The sequence below is a fragment of the Panicum virgatum genome, chromosome 3K (genome assembly GCF_016808335.1).
Source record: "Panicum virgatum strain AP13 chromosome 3K, P.virgatum_v5, whole genome shotgun sequence".
NCBI classification, from domain to species: domain Eukaryota; kingdom Viridiplantae; phylum Streptophyta; class Magnoliopsida; order Poales; family Poaceae; genus Panicum; species Panicum virgatum.
In genome coordinates this window covers 15,726,590-15,743,952 of record NC_053138.1, presented here as the reverse complement: position 1 = coordinate 15,743,952, position 17,363 = coordinate 15,726,590, and the positions used below count along the sequence as shown (strand labels likewise).

The window sequence follows — 17,363 nt, the reverse complement described above, 5'->3', positions numbered from 1 at the left end:
CCGCGGGGAGTAAAACGTCCCCAATTTGATCCCCTAATGTATGAAATCCCCATCAGGGATCGGGGATCGGGGGCCCGTTGCCATCCCTAGTTGAACCCGAGGAAAAAACCAAAGCAATCAGCTAAACATGATCTCTTGCACCCATTTAAATTGATGCAATTTAGTTATTTCATTTGGATACTATTGGGTTATATATATAGTATGTTATCTATTGTATTCTTATACCTACTTTTATGCATTGCCCTTCCTTGATTTGTTTATCTTTATTCTTGTCACTTGTTAGTTAATGAATTACTTAACTTGAATAGATGCTTAGCCATGCTTAGAGTACTTTACCACTTGATATGAAAGGTTGGTCAAGAGTCATCACACTTATCCGGTTATCCTTGATCACATTTGTTCGACTTGAGTCATGTTGGTTTGGAAGAGTAGTTTCGTGGTCCGAGCGGAATGGTAGGGCCTAGAGAATGAAGTCACGGGCATAGTCCGCTTGGATCGATTAAGGACCGTCCGTGGATGATGTCGGTTTTGAGCAACTTATCGTGTTACCACATATCCGAAATAATGGAAAGTATGAGCCAAATACCTTATAGACTTGGTCTTTGATGCACGGTTCTAGATACGTGGCCAATGGTGCTATGTAGAGAGGCCTAGGGGTGTCCCCGGTGGACCTAGATGACTCTCCGCGTAAGCTAGGCGTGATGTTCAAGGGTTGAGCCTTGTTGGGAACGGTTGACGCGAGTACCCCCTTATCCAACTTGACCCGTTGGGTGAGCTGCATGGTCCTTACGTCGTGTGGGTAAAGTAGTACACCCTTGTAAGGTTTAAATCAATTCGAATTGCCGCGCTCTCGGTCATGAGCAAGCTCTTTATCCGTTGAACTCTTCGTAGAAGGTTTCGATTGATGGTGGTATATGGTTCATGGCACTTCTATGGTCAATTACTTGGTTTACTCATAATCAACTCAAACTTGAGTTGTGGGTTGGGCAAGATAATTAATTTTGCTAGAGAGCTAGATGTTGGTTTAGAAAGCTAACGCTTATGCAATAATTACTTAACTTTAAAGCCTCATTGTTTGAGCCCTTGCGTACTCCTTGTTTATTTAAATTGCGTAAGACTTGCGAGTACCTTTTGTACTCACCTTACTTTTTAAACTAAGTTGCAGGTGAGCCGGAAATTGTGTTCGGTTGGTATGGCCGCAATGGTGCCCTTGAGCAAGACGCCATTGCTTGTTACGCTTTTGTCGATTTATTCGCTACGTATGTGAGAGCATGTTGAAACACTAAACTCTAGTTTCATATATCCTTTATGTCTTTCGTTAGCCCAAGACTTGTAATTTGAACCCTCCTATGATGAACTTGTAATAATTAATTGTTGTACTCTTTTATGTTTAAAAATTACTCTTTATCGTTCTTTGGTGATGTATCTTTTGTAAACGGTATTGTGCTTGATCTTGGGCATATTGTGGGGGCACATACCGGGACTACCGGATTTGATATCATTTTAAATGAATGGCGTGTCGGTGGTCGAAGTCTCTCGATGTGGGTTAGCACGTGGCACGCTCTTAGGCGAATATGTGCTAGCTCTCATCTTAAGAATGATGACCGGCGATTTGCTTAAAACGGTGTCAAATTGGACGGGTCTTACAGTTTCCCCAAAAGAAAAAAAAGTATGCTAATCTAAAGAAGCGGCTAAGTATGCTGATGCTGGTAATAATCCTGCTGTTCCCCTCAGTTGAGATCTTCACGTTATATAGACCTACCGTAAAGTAGAGGCGACGAACTCAAATTAGCACGTTGAAACTTATGCACTGCTAGCGTGTGGCGTAGGGGAAACGCGTACTACGAAAGTTGACGCGCAATTCCATCAACGATCAACGATAAGAGAGCCCTGTCATCCAAGTAATGCTTGGTCCCGCTTAGACGTCGTACCTTAAACACGGAGTTGACCCCCCGTTGGCCGTTGCCACCTGCGCGAGGGCACGGCGCGTTCAGTTCGATCGTGTGAACATAGTAACTCGGCAGCCGCATCAGTATTGGACCATGCAGTCCATGCCTTGCGAGCTCAAGCCCGTTCTTCATAGATGGCCGCGTAAATGTGACTCACGTGTGCAACGGAAACCCTATTCTTTTTCTGTTTTTTTTTCCGGAACCCGTAGTACTTCTTCTAGATCTAGGCCCTGTTCGGCTGCACTGATTCACTGTTCGGCTTATTCACTGTAGCTACAGTGTTGCTGTAGCTACAGTACTATTACAGCACGCACTGGTACCGAGCCTATACCACGTGTAGTTGCTACAGTAACCAGCCGCTACAGTAATCAACCGCTACATTATACATTCTCTCACAAAAATCAGCTGCTGCAGTAAACAGCCCCGTCAAAACACCCAGCCGAACAGGCTGCTAGCTTCAAGTCTCCAAATATCTTCTTCCCTCTGAATGTTCTGGATCCAACTATCCAAGGCCAGGCATCACCTTCACCGTCGCCCAACTTGCTCGGGCCACTCGGAAAACACAAATCGCGAGGCCACGGCCACATGCGTCTTCTTGTCCTGGACTGGCTGGACGCGAGGTGAGATCCGAGGCCCTGTTTGTTTTCCAGTAGCATAGCATACCACACATTTCCCGAGAAAAGAATCTTCAATGTATGGAGTACTAAATGAAGTTTATTTGCAAAACCTTTTCACGGATGGGTGTAACTTTTCACGACGAATCTAATGATAGTAATTAATCGATGATTGGCTACAGTGATGCTACAGTAACTATCCTCTAATCGTGCGGTCAAAGACCTCATTAGGTTCGTCTCGCTAAGTAGTACAGCGCTGTGGAGTTAGTTTTGTAAATTACCTTTATTTAATACCCTTAATTATTGGTCAAAGTTTTTGTGCTACTTGTGCTAGGACAAACCAAATAGGGCCCGAGTGCCGCCGGTTCCCTGTTGCGCACATGTCCCCCGGTGGGCGGTGGCGGCATGCGCCACCGTGCCCCGGCCCCCGCGAAAGGGATCCGGCCGCCGCCGCCAGCCACTCAATTTCCCGTTCCCGTGCCCGCCCACGCCTCGCAGAAGAGGCCACCGGGATTTCGTGTGGCGGTGGGGGCGCCTCGCGGGTTGCGTCCCCGTCACCGGACCGCCACCAACCCCGTTTCTTATTCTCCGAATCCGAGTCAGCGTGGCATCTCGCTTCCAGATGCGCACCGCCGCTCCCGGTCCCGTCCCCGTGCCTATCCGCGGCCACCGTGGCGTCGTCGTCCTCCCCTGCGACGCCGGCCACATGTGCGGTGGCGCTACGTGCCCCGGCAGCATCCTCCAGAACCAGAAGGCAGCGCCAGCCGTTTTCCGGTTTCTTGTGGTGGTAAGCTGTGCGTGTGCTTTACTTTCGGGCGGGGGATCAACGTCTGGGATTTGGAAGAAAAGCGAAAGGCTGGAAAAATCCTTAGATGGAGTGCGGTGGTGGCGTATGTTTTTTAGTCCATGATTGAGCACAAGTTGGGTTTTGATAAGCAACGGGGTGAGTTTGACCTGACGATTGGCGATCGGGCTTTTTATTTTGGACAGCCTGTCAGTAGATCTTGCCTGGTCATTTTGAACTCGTCCAGTGGCATATGGCATTGGCATGGAATACTAATGGATACTACGAATTGATAACACGGGTCTAACCGCAGATCAAGATTTGCCAATTAGTACTGGCCGGTCCAAGTGTCATATGATCTGCCAAAGATTAGCACACGGTCATGGTGTGAGGGCGTTCCAATCCACATCAACTTTTCATACTACTAGAAGACGATCCGCGGGAACCTGCGGGCGCGGGGCCTTCCGTCTCCGTGTCGCTAACCGCAATGCCACCCGCCAGACACGCCAGCGACCACCAGCGGCGACGGCGATGGGCGGCACGGCACGGTATCTCGCCCCGTTCCAGACCAACAACCAAACGGCGACCGCGAGCGGTTCCCGACTCGACGCCGCGCGCCCGTGCCGCGGACCGCGAGGGCGTAGGCACGCGTACGGATGAAAACGTCGGAAACGTCGGCGAAAAACGGGGCTGGCTAGTTAGCGCTCGCGCGCGGGGAGGAAAAGTAACAAACGATTTTCGGACACGGCAAAAGCTTTCCATTTTGGGAATCCGTGACATTCCCTATCGATAGTAGATTTTTTTTTCGGGAAGACTTTTTCTTTGTAATTTTTTTAAAAGATATAACTTGTAAATACAATTTTTTTGTATAACTTTTTACACACGTAAATTTGCATCATAACTTTTGATACATACAATTTTTGCATATAACTCTTTCTTAACAACTTTTTGAAAAATATTTTAGCACAACTTTCACGATATATATAATTTTAATGCATAGATTTTTCAGATAATTAGGGGAGGATAATTTTTTAGCACAACTTGTATGATATTATCGTTATCGGAAAGATTTCTTGTACAATTTTTTACACATAAGTTCATCTCACAACTTATGAGTATAATTCTCGATATACTTTTTAGTACGATTTTTACAAAATATTTGTGAAGAGAACTTTAGCACATAAAATAGAACGTAAAAAAAGAGAAAATCTGAAAAGGAAAAGAAATTATAACACTTGCACCACATAACGGGGGAAAATAGAAATAAAAAAAGAAACAACGGAATATGTGGGTAGGGCTGAAGACAGCTTTATCGCAGCTGTCGGATCGCGCGCGAGGAGGCGCCGTACCGCGCGATTGTTAGTTCAGCTTTTCGGCGAAAAACTCCACCACTTTTATTTTCACATTTTTTTTATCGAAAACGAAAACAGTATGATATTTTCGGAAACAAAAACGGCGCATGTGTTCCGGTAATTTTGAAAACAAAAATATACGGTCGAGAACACATCGATAACGGTCGAAACCCATCAAAACAGTATTTAAAAAACGATAAACATATCAAACAATAGATCATAACATTAACAATATGACTTGACAGCAGTGAAGATTCGATTAAGATATTAATCTAAATATCGAACCAATCCGTGATAACTGACACATAGTAGCATGCACGATAGTATAGCACAAAATTGCACACAGCATACGTGACATAGTCATACATGATCGTTAACCAAATTCAAATAGAGACATAAACATATACTAGCATGCCATTAAGAATAGTACTAGTGCAGGACCGCAGGCTGCCTATACCTACAGCTGAACCTCAGGCATGTCATCGTCATCACCTGCCACATAATCATCATTGACTAATTCTGAAAATTCATCCTATAAATATAAAAATATATTAGTACTCATATTATCATAACAAAGTACAAAACCAATAGCCAATAATGGAATGAGAAGAACCAACCTCATGGGGGTCGCTAGCTCACTGGATTAGAGAGTGGGGAGTGGGGGATTTTGAAGCTAGAGTTAACCTGAAAGGCTGGGCCAGCGGGGAAGCCTGCGAGTTATTGAGCTGAGAAAATATGTGTTGGGTTGAGCTTTAAATACGGTAGGATCCCTAAAATACGGTAATACCGGCGGTAAATTACCGCATAAATACGGTAATTTTCAAAAACGGTCGGTAGAGGTTGAAATCATTTTCGCTTTCATGTTCGGATAAAAATATCATTTTTGTTTCTGTATTTTTATTTTCATTTACACCAGAATCTCGATAAAATCTCGAAAACGGTTTCCGTTAATAGAAAATTTTCGTTTTTGGGTGTGTTTAGTTCGCAAAAAAGTTGATGTAGCATGTTTCGGTTTTATTTGGCAACTATTGTCCAACTATGGAGTAATTAGTTTCAAAAGATTCGTCTCGTCATTTACAATCAAACTGTGCAATTAGTTATATTTTTTAACTACATTTAATACTCTATACATGTATCGTAAAATTCGATGTGATGTACGTTAGTGAAAAATTTTGGGAACTTTTCGCGCGTAACTAAACACAGCCTTTATTTTCAACCCTAGGCACGCGGCCGCCCTCGGGTCTCGTGGTGCGCTCGTGCCGCTCGCGCCCTCCTTTTTTCCCCCCTCCCCCCCACCACCACGGCACGACCCCGCCGTATTTATTCGGCGCTCCCCTGCGACACGCGGGCCGGACCTCGCCAGTCGCCTCGCCGACCCTGCCTCGCTTTGCTCCGCTTTTTAAACCCTCCACCTTTAGCTTTTACTCCTCTTATCTCTTGGCTTCCACTCCTCCCCACCCACGCCCCCTCCATTTCGTCGTCGCTTCCCTTGCCGTGCGAATCCTCTGATCCCATCGCTGAGCCGCAGCCGCAGCCCACCGGAGGAAACCCTAGCCAGCGCGCCCGCCGACCGCAGCAGCAGCAGCAGCCGCCCCGCATGGCGTCCCCGGCCCGGCCCGCCGCCGCCTCCGTCTCCGGCGCCTTCGGCCTCTCGCCCGACCCCAAGCGCTGCTCCTTCGACCAGGCGCTCCGGCAGAAGGTAACAACAACCCGCCGTCGATCTGCGCGAGATCTCCGTGTCCCCCCGTGTTGTCTAGGCTTGGTCGCTGGGGAGTTAGGTGTTTTGACCGAGGGGTTTCGTGTGCGCGTGGTCACTGGTCTGTTGGTGGGGAAGGTGGGTCGTTGCCCGTTGCCCGTTGGGGGGCGCGGGTGCAGCATGGCGCCTCGTTCTGATTTGTGTGAACGGTTGGGGGATTATCGCCTGCAGCTCGTGTGTGACTGCTGATTTGGAAGTTCGTTGGCCGCTGATGCAGCTTAGGCTTTGGGTCTTCTCGCCCTCGGTTGTTTTGTGTTACCTTTCTGATTATTCTGAACCGTTTGAGTGAAGGGATGGATGAGTTGACGCGCTTCAGGTTTTGGGTCGAGATTTCGCGTTAGTTTTGGTTGCCTTGTCGGATAGAACTGGGAATTTAGCTGGAGGTGCAAGTAGCTAGCCTAGCCTTGAGAGATTTGTTCTTACGTCCATGATGCAGTGATGCTTGCTATGGTTATGTTCTCTATAACTCGGCTACATGAGGAATAAATATGATGTTGTCTTCACGTGTTTCAGAATTTATTTTCCTTGCTATTTTAGATTCAAATACATGGCTGAGCAGATGGCTTCACAGGGTTCTTACCTGTTACATCGAAGTCCTTCATCTATGGTCCTTCTTAAGCTGTTACTCTGTAGTAGTCTATGCATAACATATATTGCGTTTGCTTTTGTGACATGTAGTATGTTGGCATCAATTCATTTAGAAATCTCACTTATGAGCTATGCAAATGTTGCTTGATTGGTTAAATGGAGTGGATCTAAATTTCTCAGATCTGTTGTGCGTTCATCTTATGCGGAACCAATATGTTCATTGTTTGTGGCCTTACTATATTTTCCATTCCTCAATGAAACAGGATTTTCAGGAGAACAGAATGTTGATGTCATTTGTTAATTTCCATGAGCAAGAAAAAATTTCTAAAGAAATTGTAACAGAAGCAATAGAGAACTGCATGAAGAAACAAGCAGATAACTTGTTGAATTCGCTGGAAGTCATCAGCGGTAGGCTGTCACAATTGGAGTTATATTGCTATAAGCTGGAACGGTCTATTGGAGAACTACGAAGTGATGTGATGGATTATCATGGTGAAGCAAATCTTAACTACCGTTGCCTTGAAAAGCATGTGAAAGAGGTATGTCTTGTTTCAAATTGTAATATTACTTTGCGGTTTTTAATTGAGCTCTCTCATATGATGCACTACCGTGAAGTATTATCATCATGAACTGTGGACATCTAGTGTTTGGATTTTGATTTTTTTTGTAAATTGGTTCTTTCTCCTGTTTCTTGTAGGCTAAGGTTTGAGCACTAATTTTCCTTAGTGTTGGTTTAGGTTAAACAGTACAAAATGCATGCAATGGCATGCTTTCCAACCAAATCATGAATTCTGAAATATGGTGTGATGATTTTCGGTTGAAGCATTAGACACTCACATAGTGCAAACTAGATTAGTTTCTGCATTCATTGATTTTCTGGGATATCTCAGGCATGCACAAGCTCATTGAGTCTTAGCGCTGCTCCTCCATAGTGGTGCATCAAAATACATTTGAATTGAATACTTGTGCATTAATGAAAAGTCAAAAACACGTTATCAGCATAGTCATACATAGATTAGCTAAACTATTTACATCCTTATAAAAAACTAATATATTACATATTGTATTTGTATGACTGTTGGTTGTGGGACCATTGATTGTCCTGTATATTATGAGTAGGTATATATGCCTTATGGCTGGAAATTTTCAAACATTGCTTGTTTTTGTAGATTTTGAAATTGTGGCAGACCGCCAAAGTTAACTACATAGCTGAAATGTAGTGCACTTCTTTTTACATTTTTCTTTAGAACATATAACATCCAACTTATGGCCTCATTGACAGTATCTATGATTTTTTAAGAGTTTCACTCACCCATTAACTGGACCTACTTTCATGGCAGGTTCAGCAATCCGTGGAGGTCCTTCAGGAAAAGCAGGAGCTTGCAGAGACCCAGAAAGAAATGAGCAAACTTCAGATAGTACACGAGGACTCTGCACAAAAGAGTGAAGGTACTGCTCCATCTGTTTTCATGGCTAGAGAAAATGAGCTCGCCCTCGTGCCGTTGCCCCAAGTAAATGCTGTCCAGTCTCCTGGTATGCAATTCCAAAGTTGCAATCGACTTATTTTACAGCAACTGGTGCCAGTCTCTTTGAGCACCCAGCAAGACCCGCAGCATTTGAACCAAACAACCATGTACTGTATGCAAGGCCAAAGTCATATAGAGCACAGACAGGCCCAGCCCTTCCAAGCTGCCGCTCAATCTGCGCAGCCACTTCACCAGAAGCCTCAGCCACAGACAGTAGTTGAGGTACCTCAGGTAACTAGTCAAGCACCAGAGTTCTACATTCAACCTCAGCAGCAATGGCCACATCAATCAGGTCAGCAGGTTCAATCCCAGGCAAGGCAACCACAACCACAGGTGGTACAACAGCAGCAGTACAGCAATATTCAGCAAGTTCCAGCACAGATGGTTCAGCTACAAACGTCTTCTCCACAGGCTCATAGCGCACCTCAGGTTGCTCTGGTATATCCTCCATATGGGCCTCATCAGTCTCCGTGTGCTAACGCTGAGGCACACACTAGAGGCATGGTCGTGCAGCCTTCGTACTCCACAATTTCCTCATCTCAGCGAAAGCATCATGAAGTTGCTCCTACTTATGTACAAAGCAACACAGTTTCTGTTCCATTAGCAGAACAGCGTCAGCCTCAGCAGCTTCATTTGCTTGGCCATTGCTCATTTGTACCTCAACCAAGCAAGGTTGGTCCAAGTGGCATTGCACCATATACAGTACAAGGGAGTGCACAGACCTACAACACTGCCTATGGGAGCCCTTCCAGCAATCCTGCTACTATTGTTGCTGTCCTTAATCAACAAGTACATGGCAGTGCTCCGATGGTGCTTCATCATTTGGGTCCTCAATCAGTGCAGAACCATCCAGACGTTGCTGAAAAGGTTGCTCGAATGGGTTACTCAAAGGATCAAGTCGAGGGCATTGCACTCCGCATGGTGGCTGCAGGCCAGCCTGCAGAATATAACCCCCTGCATGACAGGCTGAGCTCTGTTAGCCATGGGGTGGCTCCACAGACATGGTCTGGGTAGTCGAGAACGACGAAATCGGCATTCATACGCTCTCATGAGTTGTTTGTGTGATATATCACGGTATGCGTAACTTACTATCATCGGAAATCTTCAGGTATTTCCTCTGGCATCTTTTTTATCAGCCAGGATTACGTATCCGCCAGCTTTTTTTTTTCCAGCTGGAGGGTCATGATGAAATAAGACTGTTCAGGTTAGTTAAAGTGATGATTGTTGGCATGTGTCCTACCTTTTAATGGACATGTATGCTTGTAACTTGACTTGCACACGCATGTTTGCAACATAAAGATGTGATAAATTTGTTGGTTTCGGCTTTCTTGTGAGCTGTACGATTCGTCCGTCTGCTTGGTCAAATATACGGTAATCTGTGTTGAGAAAAAATGGATACGAAATTCCATTGACTTGTCTTTGAATTAAATTCAATTGACTTGGCTTTGAATTAAATTCAATGTCTTGGGAGAGCTTGTGGGGATGTTACTATCAGTTGGGACAAATCCCTTCTCACAAACAGATTAAGAAATATATTGCATTATTTGTTAAAGTTTGGCACTGGAACCCTTGGTTATGGACCCGAATCCTTTAGTATGGAACATTGTCTTTTCCAAGTAAAAACCCAATATGAAAGAATGAAAAGGCACGCACCAGTCAATCTAGTCAGGTGCTACTCAATCTCCTACTAGGCTTCCGACGCAGTACAGACAGTAGGTCGGCTGTTTGGTTCATCTGATGATCTCTTGCCCAGATGGCTTTTCCTAAGAAAGTCAGAATATTCCTATTCCTAAATCAATAATTCGTAGTGCTTTTGCCTTTCTTGCGATTGGTTACAAATGGACGTTTCGTTTTTGTAGGATGGTCCGGCCTATTGCTCTTTCCTTGTGCTCTAATAACCAAGGAATGGCAAGTGCTCTTCCTTGTTTAGATCAGTTCAGTAAGATCTCTCTGGTCACGGCAGTTTCTACGAACTGGAATCTTTCTTTACAATAGAGTCGTGATAATCGATCGAGACTGGCATCCGAGCAAATTTAACTACATAATAATTTAGGGACCAGTTCAGTTAAATTGTTCAGATGTATTTGGATGTACAGACAGCCATGCCATTCCCTTCAGAGTTCAAACCCATTGACGCTTGACCCAACCAGCCAACCGCGTCTTTAGTCGAGAAAACACATACACGCTGCTGCGCATCTGAGCGCGGTTGGATCGAGTACCAGCATTTCTTCCACAAGAAATGCTGCTAACCATTCTTTGAAGGGAGACATCGGCTCGTGCCACCAACCAAGCCAAACTGATCGAATCCACTTTCTGCTTACGCTAACGCCAGATCTCACAGAAGGAAGAGGAGCCCTGGTCCAAGCACAGCACGGCACAATGTATAGATTTCCATCTCAGGCTTCACCTCTAAATCTAGACAGTTTTGCATCGCGTTTATTGCTCCTCCAGACTGCATTGCAGTGCAATCCGCTGTTGCATAGCATAATTATTATGATGGTACAACCAACCAATGCTTCATAGTTCAGACACAGACGCGGTACAAGTACAGCCGCAACTTACATGCATACCACATGCCGATCACGGAATGTGATGGAACCGGAGATAGAGACAGCTACATAACTTAGAAGATACATCATGCCCACATCGACTCTGCACCTTACTGGAAGAGATGAAGGATAGCACCCGGGAAGCGCTCCTGTTGTGTTGATATTACGTTCAGCAACTTGGGTGGAGCACGCTAGTATATGCAGCTCTGCGCCAGGAAAGCACCCTTCCAGCCATAACTTTAGCTCGTCCTGATATTAGTCCCCAAATAGACTAGAGAGCAGCAGATCCTGCACAAAAGTTGCTCTGACGCTGGCTTGCTTCCGTTTCTGCTCCCTTTCTTCACTTGTGAGGGATGAATCGATACTGTACCACCAAAAAGGAAAAGTGGATGATTGAATGTATAAAGTTTCATCAAGTTATCGCAAGATGATTAGAAGAATTGCATGATCGCACAAAGACCTGCTTCAGCTATGCATTTCTAAAGTAGTAGGTTGGAATAAATGACGTTTAAGTATCAATGAGACAAACTTGCTCTAGACTTTGTTCATTCAATGTAAGGCTTTCATCATAAGAAAAGTTGAGCAATCTAGAACTATTTGGCTTAGATGTCCATGGTCAGACCAGATTTCCTGCCATACAACACCATTCGGATACAGACACTAAACTACTCCAAAAAGTAACTGGAAGAGTATGATTTTGCAAAATTGGGGTAAAGGTATATGGTTAGGAAGCTAAGGCTGAATCAGCTTAAGTACTTAGCCGTTCCCTATCCATCAACTTGGATGTATCTAAGCAGTATTTCTTTTGCATGAATGTTATAACATACCTTAACTTCCGTGCCTGAGCAGTCTCTTTTATCATGGTAGCATCATCAGGAGCAGAAATAGTTGACTTTGATGTTTGCTCTGCATCTGATGTTGGGAAGCTAAGGCCGAACGATGATAGAAGAGGGTCAGCTGAGATATTTGTCGTGGTGTTATTGTTGCTTGACCTATGCCCACCTCCTAGAAGCACCTGCAAATGGGCTTCCCGTAGATCTCGGCTCAGCAAAGAAAGGGCTTGGCTGCTTGGAATAACAAATCCGCGCAACCGGCGACGATTCTGTAGGTGTTCAAAACTTAAATGAGCTTACAGGATGAAAAAAAAAATCTAAATTGAGTGAGACATTTTTGTGCTATGGAACTCTAGAGAAAGGGATGCATTAAATTTGGGGGATAGGATACCTTGAACAAGTATCCATGTTGCATAGTAATATGGTTAACCATATCCCTTGTAACCATCTCAGAGCAAACAGGACAAGCCTGAAATGAGCAATGGAAAAGTCAGAGTACGGAAGCAACCAGTGAAATGAAACATCATTACAGCATAATAGCAAGAATATAATTAAGTGTGAGTTCTATTCATGCTACTAGCTTACACAAAAGTCCTGCAGCAAATAGATAAACAAAAGGTGACTTCAAATAAGGCAAAAAACAAGGATCCTCAATCTATATGCAGCGTACTATATAACCTCAAAGGCACATGAGGTCAGTTAAGGAAAGGTAGAAGTTAATAACCCTACACTGTCTAATTTAACTATTCTACCTGAAACTGATGTTTCATTTCAGTACTCCAAAGGTAGAATCCCACGAATTCTGGCTACTCCAATCTATTCCAAATGCCTATTTGCAGAACTTTATTCTTGCTGGTTTTTAGTCCATGGTTGTTCTATCGGCAGGTACTCAAGCCACAGTCTAAAAACAGTAAAACACCAACAAATGAGCAGAACCAATGGCTACACTAATTCTACCTTTGAGCAGAGCCAATACACTAATTCTACTTTTGGTATACATATTGCAGAGTTCTAGTACCAGCTAGCCAGACCAGAGTTTTCTGCAATTAACATGGTCACCAAGATATACAATCTATCTACCACTACTCTGGCATCCAAGAGATCAAAAAAATCATCCCGTTCTTCAGGTCAACGCCCTCAAGCTGCTAGGTTCCAGTCCCTAACTAACCAAAGCATCTTCCCCTACAACGCCCTAGTCTACCAGCACGAGCTCAATCCCCAGGTCAAACCACTCAAATCGAAGCACAAACTTCATCCTCGCCACCCAGCGGAGGAAAGCAAAACGCAGCTCCGATTAAAGTCAGCGAGGCGTGTCGACGCTCACCGCGGCGTGGGGCTCGAACGGGTGCTCCTCCTCGAGGTGCGCGCAGAGGGAGGCGACGTCGTGGTCCTCGTAGCAGTAGGGGCACGCGAACTCGGGCCTCACCTCCTCGTCCATGTCCAGCTCCTCCATCCCCGCCCGATCTACACCCACCGAACCAAAGCCCGGGCCACGCGATCAGAAAAGCAAACCCCGAAGCACGAAGCGGAAGTTCCAGGGGGTGGGGAGGCGCGGGTCGCCGCACCGCTGTGGCCGAGCTGCGCCGCGTAGAAGCGCTTCGCGGCGGCCAGGCGCGAGATCCAGTGCTCCGAGTCCATCGGTCCGGCGCGGGGCGGGATAGACACGGCTCCTCCTCCTCTCTCTCTGCCCCCCGCGGCGGCGGCGGTGGGTAGCAGCTCCGCGCGACTCTCCTCTCCTCGACTCAGCGCGATCAGCTCGCGCGCGGCCTCCTGCGGCGCGGGGAAGTACTCGAATCGGAGCTCGCAGGTTCCCGCCGAGGAGAGGAGCCGAAGCGGCGGGAGGTGCGGGAAGGAAGAGGAAGAGGACTGGAGGGAGCTTCCGTCTTCTTATCGGGAGGTGAGATGCGGGGAGGGAGGGGAGGAGCGGGGGACGGGACGCCGCTGCCGTTTTATTATCCGGCCCGCGGTCGCCGTCAGCGCCCCCCGCGCGGAGAGAGCAGAGCAGAGCCGCGGTCGTCGCCCACTGACCCGCCGTGTTTACCACTCCGCGAGGGACCCCCGTGGCCGTGAAATTTCGCTGCGGGTGACGTGTTGGGGCGACCTGCCGTCGGCGCGGACGCGCGGCGGCGGCGTGGCGCGGACGGACCTGTCGGCCCGCGGCGGAATCGTGGGACGCTGCCAGGAGTGGTAACTCCCGCCGAGGTGGGCCCGGCGCGGCAGCAGGTGCAGGAGGAGGAGTGGAGGACAGAGGACGGGCTGCGGCCGCGCTGTGAGTTCTCCGTGACCGTGACACCGCGTCGGCGACGACGGAGGGGAAGTTGGCCGTGGCCCGTCGGGGGTGCCCGATTCGCTGGGATTTCGCCGTGCGACCGTCTCGAGCACGCCGGCCGCGGCCGTGAGCCCGGAACCAACATCGATCCAACAGTGCTGACGCACGAAGCGGCTGTGGCCTGGACATGGCCGTCTGGTTTTGTTGAAATTGACGGAAGTTTTTGGATGTGTTTGGATTAGTGCCTTACCGCCAAGGACGTAGCCAAATTTCAGGTCACTAAATCCGCAGCTTTTCTTTTGGCCAATTTTAGCCTTCAAACTTAAATTTAGGCGATCAAAGGAAGTGACAGCATGTTAAATGTTAGCATCCTACAAAAAGGTCACAAAACGGAGGTCGAGTTGCCAAACTTTGATTTAGGTGCCTTCGAGAGAAAAACATTCAAGCTATGATCCCGTGCAGATGGGACAAACCATTCCAGCTATGATTCCGTGCCGACACACATTGCACACTGGAACCAAACTGCAAGACCAACTCTTCTTGCACTTCAAATTTCCATATCGCTTAGTATTCTACTATTACCATTTTAACCAACACTTGTAGAAAGTTTCTCACATAATCTATGTGCTCGACGATTATTCCGTCCACCATTGCCAGTCGCCACGAAATGGGCCAGTGAACAAACACCAATCCGGAAGATTGTACAAGGACTCCTATGCACCTCAACCGTCTCTGCGCTGCGCACCGTCTCCACTCTCCAGTCCAAACGATCAAGTCTTGACACAGAACAGAGCACCGTCTCTGCGCCCCCGCTAGCTCACTAGCTCGCTCGCTCTCACTACTGCCCGAGCAGCCTCTTGACGCCGGACTTCTGGTCCGCCGTGAGCCTGGACGGGAACTTGATGTCGAACTTGATCCGGAGGTTGCCCTTCCTCGACGGGTCCTTGGGGATGGGCATGCCCTCGCCGCGCACCACCTCCTCGTACCCCGGGTGGATCACGGAGGTGATGGGCACCGTCAGGCTGCGCCCGTCCAGCGTCGTCAGGTGCGCGGTGTACCCCGTCAGGGCCTCCGCGAGCGGGATCTTCTGCGTCACCACCAGGTCGTTGCCGTCGCGGGTGAACACCGGGTGCGGCTTCTCGTCGATGATGAAGACGAGGTCGGCCGGGATCGTGTTGGGCGTCTCGTTGCCCTTCTCCGGGAAGGTGATCTTGGTGCCCTTCTTCCATCCGGGCTTCACGTCGATCGTCAGGATCTCCTCGACCGGGATCGTCTTCCTGCACACGACAACCAGCAGTGTTCAGTACACAACCACACACAGCAAAAGGAACTCAGCCCAGCTTTCTTGTTTTGTGGAGCTCATGGACTGATCGACCGATCGAGCAGATTGACACAAAAAGCAATCAATTCAACCGACCGAACTATACCAATACTGAAAGCTCAAACAATAAGTCGTTGGACGTTGATCGACCTCCAAGATGGTGACTGAAAACTAAGTTATTTATTGCTAGAACCAAAAAAATGATCCCAAAACTGAACATTCCCACGAACAGAAAGGTGATAGACGACCAGACGAGCTTCCCATGTGACCAATGCACTACTACTATGGTTAGATATAGCTCAGTTTAGCTTAAGACGCTCTCATCAATGGCAAATTGATATAAATGGCAGTTATCCACCCTTGAAAAAAACATGTAGTACCGTATTACCACTCAATTAAACAGTTTCGAGGCGTCTACTGCGCATTCATGCAAGTTCAATCTGAAATCTACAGCAGAAATGGGCCAACAGATTAAATCTGACAACCCATGATTTTTTATCCTGATTAAATTGGGACAGTTTCACGGCGTCTATTGCATTGGTGTTGGATTTGAAAATCTTAAGCAGCTACAGTATCGACAATTCTGAGACAGAGCCACAGAGGTGTGAGCGAGGGGAAGGAGACTTACCCACTGGCATCAGCGATTTCCCTGGAAATCTTCATCTTCTTGGTGGTGCCCTTGTACAGCTCCTCGAGGCTGCACGGCAGCTTCCGCTCGATCGCGGGCGCCTTCACCGCCCGCCCGCCGGTGTGCATGCCGTGCCCGTCGGGGCCGCCGCCGAACGCCGAGCCGAATATATCATCCCCAAAGATGGACGAGGAGAACCTCGTCCCACCGGTCCGCATGCCGGGCATTCCTCCCCCCATTCCGCCGCCACCCATGCCGCCGAAGGGGCTGGACCCGCCGAAGAACTCCGCGAAGATGTCCTCCGCGTTGCGCGGGTTGAACCGGAACGTCGTCGGCCCGTCGCCGCCCGTGGAGAAGAAGGTGGCACCCCCGGGGTCCGCCCCGCCGGCGCCCGGCGGCGGCACCTGCCCCTTGAGCCCCTCCTCTCCGTACTGGTCGTACACCGCGCGCTTCTGAGGGTCGCTCAGGACCTGTCGCAGCACGGAGCATCAACGGCGCGTCACTACATTGCCGGACTCTGACCGGACAGGCTTATAAATCCGCCATGGATCTCCTCAGGATGCTTACCTCGTATGCTTCCGAGATCTGCTTGAACTTGTTCTCGGCCTCCTTCTTGTTGTTGGGGTTCTTGTCGGGGTGCCACTTCATGGCGAGCTTGCGGTAGGCCTTCTTGAGGTCGTCGTCGGTGGCACCCTTGTCGACGCCCAGGATCTTGTAGTAGTCGAGCCCCATGGCTGTTGCTCCCTTCCTTCCTCGGCGCTTCGCTGCTTCGGCGTGCCTGGGCTCTTCGTAATCGCGGGAGGCTCTCCCTCGTTTACGCGTTCTCGTCGTTGCTGTTGCTGGCTGCTGCGGCGAGAGGTTTGGTTTGGTGGTTACCGGGTCGGAGAGGGCAGAAGAGGGAGAGAAAAGGGGAATAGAGAAGCGTCTGGAGAGGGGGGGAGGGAAGAGGAGACTGGAGACGGGTGTGGAAGCTTCTGGAAGGTGCACGAGGGTGCGCGCGTTATCTCGGTCCGCGCGGAACTCTCACGTGAGGCGGACACGTGCGCGCGGCGCGCGCACGTTCGGTGGGCCTGTCAAGATGACGAACTATAGGAGGTTTGGAAAAGCCGCCAAAATGGGCATCTATTGGGCTTCACATCCGGAGTCGCATCGGGCCACAGCGGCCGCTCATCAATTTTCTCAGTTTATTTTTCT

At 48.0% G+C, this 17,363-nt stretch overlaps 3 protein-coding genes across 3 annotated transcripts; 1 reads left to right on the top strand and 2 right to left on the bottom strand.

The window, feature by feature from the left end:
- Positions 1 to 6,053: 6,053 nt before the first annotated feature.
- LOC120697849 (putative mediator of RNA polymerase II transcription subunit 12) lies at positions 6,054 to 9,896 on the top strand. The gene is made up of 3 exons (XM_039981211.1): positions 6,054 to 6,398; positions 7,307 to 7,582; positions 8,384 to 9,896. The coding sequence occupies exons 1-3, from the start codon at positions 6,297 to 6,299 to the stop codon at positions 9,581 to 9,583; spliced, it is 1,578 nt and encodes a 525-aa protein (XP_039837145.1). The 5' UTR covers positions 6,054 to 6,296; the 3' UTR covers positions 9,584 to 9,896.
- Positions 9,897 to 10,979: 1,083 nt separating this feature from the next.
- Positions 10,980 to 13,895, bottom strand: LOC120697851 (protein DEHYDRATION-INDUCED 19). Its single transcript, XM_039981213.1, has 5 exons — positions 13,517 to 13,895; positions 13,276 to 13,415; positions 12,343 to 12,420; positions 11,946 to 12,220; positions 10,980 to 11,482 (listed from the first exon to the last, which is right to left on the bottom strand). The coding sequence occupies exons 1-5, from the start codon at positions 13,587 to 13,589 to the stop codon at positions 11,374 to 11,376; spliced, it is 675 nt and encodes a 224-aa protein (XP_039837147.1). The 5' UTR covers positions 13,590 to 13,895; the 3' UTR covers positions 10,980 to 11,373.
- A 728-nt stretch (positions 13,896 to 14,623) lies between these two features.
- LOC120697850 (dnaJ homolog subfamily B member 4-like) lies at positions 14,624 to 17,134 on the bottom strand. The gene is made up of 3 exons (XM_039981212.1): positions 16,737 to 17,134; positions 16,170 to 16,639; positions 14,624 to 15,497 (listed from the first exon to the last, which is right to left on the bottom strand). The coding sequence occupies exons 1-3, from the start codon at positions 16,899 to 16,901 to the stop codon at positions 15,059 to 15,061; spliced, it is 1,074 nt and encodes a 357-aa protein (XP_039837146.1). The 5' UTR covers positions 16,902 to 17,134; the 3' UTR covers positions 14,624 to 15,058.
- Positions 17,135 to 17,363: the final 229 nt, after the last annotated feature.

What these genes read in the sequence shown, in the direction of transcription:
- LOC120697851 (XM_039981213.1), bottom strand. Translation starts at nt 13,589, where the DNA reads ATGGACTCGGAGCACTGGATCTCGCGCCTGGCCGCCGCGAAGCGCTTC. An exon ending in CGTTCGAGCCCCACGCCGCG is followed by an intron (nt 12,421 to 13,275) that starts GTGAGCGTCGAC and finishes TGCTCATTTCAG; the next exon opens with GCTTGTCCTGTTTGCTCTGA. An exon ending in AACATGGATACTTGTTCAAG is followed by an intron (nt 12,221 to 12,342) that starts GTATCCTATCCC and finishes GAACACCTACAG; the next exon opens with AATCGTCGCCGGTTGCGCGG.
- LOC120697850 (XM_039981212.1), bottom strand. Translation starts at nt 16,901, where the DNA reads ATGGGGCTCGACTACTACAAGATCCTGGGCGTCGACAAGGGTGCCACC. An exon ending in AGATCTCGGAAGCATACGAG is followed by an intron (nt 16,640 to 16,736) that starts GTAAGCATCCTG and finishes GTGCTGCGACAG; the next exon opens with GTCCTGAGCGACCCTCAGAA. An exon ending in GAAATCGCTGATGCCAGTGG is followed by an intron (nt 15,498 to 16,169) that starts GTAAGTCTCCTT and finishes TGTCGTGTGCAG; the next exon opens with GAAGACGATCCCGGTCGAGG.
- LOC120697849 (XM_039981211.1), top strand. Translation starts at nt 6,297, where the DNA reads ATGGCGTCCCCGGCCCGGCCCGCCGCCGCCTCCGTCTCCGGCGCCTTC. An exon ending in ACCAGGCGCTCCGGCAGAAG is followed by an intron (nt 6,399 to 7,306) that starts GTAACAACAACC and finishes TCAATGAAACAG; the next exon opens with GATTTTCAGGAGAACAGAAT. An exon ending in TTGAAAAGCATGTGAAAGAG is followed by an intron (nt 7,583 to 8,383) that starts GTATGTCTTGTT and finishes CTTTCATGGCAG; the next exon opens with GTTCAGCAATCCGTGGAGGT.